The sequence below is a fragment of the Cephus cinctus genome, unplaced genomic scaffold (assembly GCF_000341935.2).
Source record: "Cephus cinctus unplaced genomic scaffold, Ccin1 Ccin1_scaffold0499, whole genome shotgun sequence".
Classification (NCBI taxonomy): Eukaryota; Metazoa; Arthropoda; class Insecta; order Hymenoptera; family Cephidae; genus Cephus; species Cephus cinctus.
In genome coordinates, this window is record NW_014333169.1 from 8,662 (window position 1) to 16,273 (window position 7,612).

The following is a 7,612-nucleotide window of genomic DNA, read 5'->3' on the forward strand; positions in this document are numbered from 1 at the left end:
AACTGTCTCCGCAATATGAAGCGAAATAGATTGTAATTTGTAAACAGTAATAAGTCTACTGCGGTCGAATGACTTGTTTACAAATTACAACTTATTTCACTTCACATTGTGGACACAGTCAGTTTGCATTATGAGTAATTATTCTGTGAGAGAATATTGCGACATGTATTGGGTGTTAGCCCAATGTAATGGCAACCAAACACAAACAGCGCAAGAATATGCAATTAGGTACCTTAATCGGCGACATCCTGATAAAAATGTTATGTACTCTACAATATTTACTGTCTCAGAATAATCATTATCATAGAAAATGTATGTAATTGTTGCAGATTAGCATATCCAGATCCAAGCTCGGTCATGCGTAGATCAAAGTCGGTCCTTTTCAGGACCACTCAAAACGTAATACGTTGCTACAACTATCTTGTGACATTAAAGGAATAGACATTATAAGGAATAAAGGGTACCTTCTGAAATTTACTGACATTACAGCGAGCGATTGTATCTCACTCAATTACATGCAGATAAACAGGGACACTACGACGATACTCTTAGTGTTATTGGCGTAGTGTAAGCAGGTCTTGCGGGTTGACTCGCGACGTCATCTACGCTCCGTTTAAACGCACTCTGATTGGTCGCATTACTGCAACTTCAACCTTGATTATCTCGAAATTTTGATATATGAAATAAAAAATGAAAATATAAGTATTCATTAGAATTTGACAAGGAATGCAACGATGTTACTACAGTTTGTTTCATAACGAACACCCTGTATATCAAAGTACCTAATTCGAACAAGTGGTGTAGATCCATTATAATTTCATACAAGAATGGAATTCACGGATCAGGCTTATTGCAGAAATGCGCAGAATATCTAAACATTACGAACGAATTGTTTTGAGAATTAGTAAAGATTTAAATTTAATTTTAATCAAAATTAAAACACCCTGTCATTGGATTGATTATATTATACAAGGATTTACGTATGGATTCAAACTGATAGACTGCTAAGAACATTAATTTACAAGAATAAAATACTTGTTGGTCCTATGTAATGTTTTCTTCCATTGCCATAATAATATTTAAACTTATATTAATGCGGCATGTGTTTCGGAAATTTCGTAAAAATCCTCCTGTTCAGTTCTTATAATGCAAAAGCTTTGTATCATGTAAGAAAGAAACTATTCAATGAGACGGACACCCTCACGCTCTTTATTTTTCCAGTTTTACATCAGTTAATGATCCTTCAAACTCATTGGGCTGACCTCGTTCATGAACAGCAAGTAATATATCTTATGCATTAAGTCATCTGACTCTCAGATGTTTTTCATGACGTCTATCTTTTCATCCGTTTTTCCCTTATAGTCAAATATTTTTTAAACTTGTTAACGATATAAGTTAATATGACATAGCAGGCAATTTTATACTGAGATTCAGTAATATGGTTTGCGTAATCACTAATCAGTAATGTTCTTTTCGTGAAATAATTTATGTAATTAACTTTTTTTACATGGGAAACAAGAACACTGGTGATTACCTCTTTCGTTTGTTTCTATGCTTCAGGACGAAATGGAAAGATTTTGGTTTCTCGTTTGGATGTTGCTTGCCAGTCTACTGAACAGTGCATTACCCCTGTACAGAGATAAAAACAACAGTGAGTATAAATTTGAAATTAATTGTTCAATTTTACCTTGAAAAAGCGTCTGTCGATGAATATATGTGACAAACATTCTGGCAGCATTTTCGCGTGAAAGCTAGCAGAAAGATTATTGGACTTACCGTGAACGACACAGAAAAAGAAGATATGACTACAGTACATTTATTGAGACGGAGGCCAAGGCGGCTAATTAACGTAGAATGACGCTCGAGGCAAGTTCTTCGAGACTCGGGGCCAGCGCTAGCTCCGTCGTCCTCACTCAGTCCTCTTGAGCCAATCGCCAGCGCAGAAGGATTCGTCTAGATTCTCGAACTAAATTCCGAAGCATGTAGCTTGACTCAAATTTCTTCGGAATTGTGTTATGGGAACGTTACACCACCCTACCGCACGAGAAGGACGCGAAACGAAATGATGTATGTGAACGGAATTTTTCTGTAATCAGAACAATACGATAGATGGAAGGTGGGCCCACCTTGTGAGTCCTTAAAACTAGCCTACGAGACGGATCCTGTTCGCGGGAATCAGTGTTCTTTGCATTGTCATAACTCGTTGCCGTAGTTGGGGTTACCGGAATCTGTTGTCCGTGGGTGATCCTCGTCCGGACGCCTGTGGGAACGACTAGGTAGCGAAGGGTCATGACTCCTCACGCCAGAGTAGCTTTCAGAGCTACTTATTCTCCTCAGTTCTGTCGATGTTCCCTACGCGGGACGTCAGACGTCCGCGAACGTCGATGGTCCATGATGATGTCTTCTACTACTGAGCCGACCTACTATTCAGTTCGGAAGTCGTCGGCTGTAGAGTGGAGGCGTCTGATTTTGTGGTGGACCTTGTAACGTGGCGTTACAGAGCTGGAGGTGGGTCCACCTAGGAATGACCGAAAAATAAATAAGTAGGACTTATCAGGTCGGACAGTGGGTTCGGTGGCACAGTGGTAAGTGCTCGACTTGGCAGTCCGAAGGTATCGGGTTCAAATCCCAATCAGAACTCCTAATTTTTCGGAAATTCCTAGGCCTCTAGCGCTCCCTGGCGGCTCTGTGGATAAATTAATTATAGCAGGGACGAGCCGCGCACCCCGTTATAACCTCCACCTCCTCTCGCGGGACTGGTTGTGGCTTCCTTCTGTCGAAACTAAGGCTGGTGTTCTGCTGGTGTTCTGCTGCTCCTCAATGTTCCTTCAGCGCGAAGTTAGTGGTAGCCGAATACATGCCGGATGAAACAGTCATATAGAACGAAAAGTAGATAGTCTAAAGTTATTAAAATGCAATCTTGGAGTCTGGAGTTCTTGGACGGTACTTTTTGAAACTTTCCCGAAGGGCGATACTGCGTTCCGTGGTTGAAACCCGCTAGTTGTTATTGTCGGGACTTTGTGACGGAATATTTTACACGTTGTAGCGATTGATTCAATCTATTTCTTTAGCCGTGTGTAAAAGCTTTTTTTTTAACCACTGTGTTTTTACCATCCTTCACCACTAACTTCAATCGTTTTTATCCTATAATGCCATGACAGCATATACGATAAACACAAAATAAAATTTAGTAACCACGAGAGTTCTTTTGAAAATTTTAAATAAAAAGTCATGAGACTTTTAACATCTAAATGTGGGCTAGATTTTCAACACTTTTTCATATATTTATAGCTTAGTCTTTAAATTTATCGTTTTAAAATAGTTATTATACTTATCGTACACAGAACGCCAATATGTAAGAAGTGCTTAAAACATACCAAAACCACACCGATTTGAATAAAAGCCATCGAGATTGGTGCTAAACAAGGGCGCTATGAATTACGACGGTCCTCTGATCAAATTACATGCAGCATTCCAAAATACACATGTTACTCTATTCATAAATAGTTACTACAAGTACAATATAAATTGTTTAAAAAACATTCTATACCAGTACCTTAGTTTTAAAGTTGTAAGGAATATGTTATGTAGCATCTTACATATTCACGCAAAGAATCCCCAGGAAGAAGGACAAGTGAGTCCTTGAATTGTAGCGCAATAAGAATGACGTTTAGTGCTCACACAGATAGTAAGACTATACACCTATAGATTGTATAAAGCACTGTAACAGAAGCTGAGAAATTACACATATTACAAAAGATTTTTTTTATCGAGTTGCCCCTGGGTGTTCGGTAAGGCGTAACGTAATATTACATAATATAAAATGCGTCTAGTACTGTCGATTTGCTTACCTTAGCTATATCGTAATATCGCTACGTGGAACTATTAGCTTCGATGGTGCCGATAATCAATGAGGGGTATTACTCTATTAAACAGACAAGAAATGTCACAATGTTGCGTATTTCCTAACTACTCTTTGCACAAGTAACGAGACAGCTGTCGACATAAATGCACGCACAGTGTCGCAGAAACAAACCGGCAAATGCCCCAGTACATATTGCGCACAAGCTTACTCAGCGCCATAACCTTTGCAGCGGTAGTGGCTCGGAACAATACACAAAGGCTGTCGATGATTACCGACCGAAAAGTATACTGTCACTTACCATATACGCTCTAATAATACATTATCCAAAATTAACAACACTACAATTTAGTAGCACTTACTGTATGCGATCTTCTTTTGTCTTACCTCGTCGACTCACTGGGGGGATGCTAAAACGTATAGCACGCGGAAAATCATGCAGCACCCTGCACTTTACAACGAAAATATTTTGATAAGATACAAAGGCTCTCGACACAAGTGCACGAAAAACAAAGTGTCAATTAGTATCAAACTGTAATACGCTGTCCGCTAACACCAACATCAAAAACGGTTCCGATACATGCGAGTAAAACTATCAACGTTGAGTGCTACGTGCCTACCGGTGCTATAACAGCTATAATCATCAGGAACGTGACCATCGTACAAAACAAAAATATATTAATTGACTTTGATTCACAGCTACTCTTTTTTTTTCTTAGTACAGCTAAAATAGTATCGCAGAAAAATACATATACTAAACGTATTTATTAGTCATTTAAAAGTTCACCTTTTCACCTGTCCCTCGTCGTCAAAGTTTGTATTTTTTCTATTTACATGAGTGTATATACTGTGACGTGGCATTTTGATGCACGTCATAAAGTAGACGAATTCGGCTACGTCGTGGGGCCTAATGAATTATGAAGCGTTTTGCATGGCGTTGACCGATTTTATTTTAAGAATTTGTATTTATTTCCCTGTGGGAAATGTTTTTTTTGATTCCGAGTTCGTTAGGCGGAACCCAGAGGATTCGACAAAATTTCTATCGAGACGGATTTTGTACCGAGAGAGTCAACAACGGGCATGCCGGAGCGCTGTGGAGGAGAGGTGACGCGTGCCGTTAAGACCGGAGCACACAATTTGGCGGCTCGACTACGCGAAGCAAGCGGCGAACGTCTTCACGATCATAGGGCATATAGGGGTTGCAGAAACGGCGCAGAGCCGAATATCAAGGGGGTAGAGGTGGATGCGATTCTCGCCTCCCGGAAACAGTACTGCAGCTATCCTAACGTAACAAGATGCCAGAATCTATTTCATCGGGACATCAAAACAATTGAAGATCGCGAGCTCGCTATCAGAGCCGATGTAATAGCGAACCTGATTGGACCAGGGAGTGGTATTACAGCGCGCTCTCGGGAAGGTTTCTAATTTTTGAAATTTGTAGCGTCACTCATAGCGTCGCCTAGCTCAGGGATAGACGTCTTATCGTTTCGTACTGATTATAGATTATTTATCATATCGTTATCCGTTTGAAGGATCTATAACCCAGGAGAGTGTGTTCCTGTGGATAGTAGGAGCTACAGGACAATGGTAAGTGATGCTCACAGTTATTTTGGCTACCTTTCAATTCACGGGATCAACCGATCTTTTCTGTTCGACGTACTCTTACGCATCTCCTATGCTTTCCTGATCGTTCAGTCCACGCCTCGGAGACTCGTCCCCCTAGCGGACGACTTTTCGTTAGTTTTCGTACACTCAAAGTAAATTTTGTGACTTTGTATCTATCATGTAAGTAGACACATTTGGTCTATTTTAATACTTTTCTTTTTATCTTAGTTCATAGTATGAACTTCATTTCAATTACGTTTAATGTAATAGTTGCATAAATTTGGACATTTTATTTAGTAATTATAGAGATTAGTTTTATTGCCGATGGGATCATGTTGTCATAGGTTTTTCGGAGTTATTTGTCACATATGACAAACAGCCCCTTATACGCACTTATCGTATAGTTTTCGTTTTTTTTTTACAGTACTGACAATAATGTCACGAGTATACAAAAGGAAATCAGCAATATTAATAGACACCCCATATAAAAATTATATAGAAGAAGAGAAAAAAGAACTAGAAGCAAAGAAATAGAAAGTAAAGAAAACTATATTCCCATATCAAAAGAAGAAAGGAATAAAAAAAAAGATATCGAATGACGATGAGAAAAAAAATGAAGATTTTTGTCTTGTCTGCTTATCTCCATATTCTACCAGCAGGCCGAGAATAATGTAGATTCAGTGCCAAAACTGTCAAATGTAGGCTCTGAAGGAGTGCACTTCTGGGTTACCAACTTACATTTATCAAAACTGTGATTCGGATTTTTCTAATTAACACTGATTTCCAATGATTTTTATTAATTGATTAATAGTCGTTAGTTGACTTTAATGATGTTAGGAAATAATTTAAAAGAAATATTTTTATGTTTGGTTAACTTATTTAAAAGAAATTTTAATTTTTGTTTCAATAAAAGTTACATACTGCTATTCTAATTGTTTCAACTTTTTTTTTTACTAAAAGACACTAACATTTCTTGTAACATTTCACTCCAAGCACTGTAACAATTAACCCAGACATGGGTTACGAAGTCTCAAAAACTGTTGATTAGTTAATGTATATCTTATTATTTGTTATCCTTGTCCCGACTATATGGCTATCAAGATTATTACTAATAATAGGCTTTAGATTTAAGCATATTTGATGTGGTTCAACTGCGAAAAATTACTGAACAATCGATGAACAAAAAAATTACACAACCATCCCCGGTCTCTAGCATTTTGTAAAAGTTTGTGACGTGATTTTTCGAATCACGGTCCCAAGGCGGCTCCGGTTACCGATACAGATGATGTTCTCGATTTCTGGTTCTCTTCGGGTCGCCACCCTGGTCAGAAGCTACGCTCTCGGGTTGATTCGTACAGTTATGTCAAGACTCTCGTAAGATTCTGTCAGTGTTTAGTTGAGGTCGAGGTGCTCGAATCTGCCGTGGGGATATAGTCTCGACGTACCGAGTTGCCCGGCAGAGGAGAGTACCCGACGGAGACGTCTCCACGGACCGGCAGAAGCCCGGGTGAGATACCGGCGCCCCGCTGGAGATGGGCAAAGGGCTGTAGAGCGGGCGGAAAAAGTTTTGATATAGTTAAGGGCAGGAGAGGAACCTCCTGCCCGAGTTAAGGATGTGGTGCCCAGCTGTCGCCCGATGCCCTGGGGAAGCGGCCGTGGAGGATCTCCAAAGATTATGTACCGATTCGCTAAGGAACGCTCTCGATTTGGTTTAAAGGGACGACTCGAAGGAGATAGAAGAGTTATCGGCTATAAGGCTCTCGACCAATCAGAATGATTAGTTCTCGGATTTGGCTATTGTCAAAGCAGTCTGTCTCGGGGCACCGACCGAGGTGTCACGGGCTGGCTCGGGCTCCCGTGCTATCTGTTGATAGTTTTTCTTGCCGTGTTTCACTACGGTATAGCAAGTTCTCGCTTAGTACAGTTCTCGCGTTGTTCTCGCGATATCCAGGAATTCTATGAATTCCTGTGAGTGTTACGGAGGTATAGTGCTGTGCCTTAGTGCAGTGTTCATCAGAGTGTCCTTTGGATACAGTTCTCGGCCTCCACGGATTAGCTGCACCAGCTCCGGTGAGGATTCCCAATTTATTAATTGGTGAAGGGATCTCGATAGACAATTAAGATTCGTTCTGATACGTTCTCGGT

General features: G+C 39.9%; 1 protein-coding gene across 1 annotated transcript in view; it reads left to right on the forward strand.

Moving 5' to 3' along the window:
* The first annotated feature begins 1,564 nt into the window (after positions 1-1,564).
* Positions 1,565-7,612, forward strand: part of LOC107268243 — a 36,039-nt gene continuing 29,991 nt past the window's right edge. Inside the window, exon 1 of the mRNA XM_025085549.1 lies at positions 1,565-1,651. Coding sequence (XP_024941317.1) covers positions 1,567-1,651 — 85 coding nt within the window. The 5' untranslated portion in view covers positions 1,565-1,566. The remainder of the gene's footprint in view (positions 1,652-7,612) is intronic.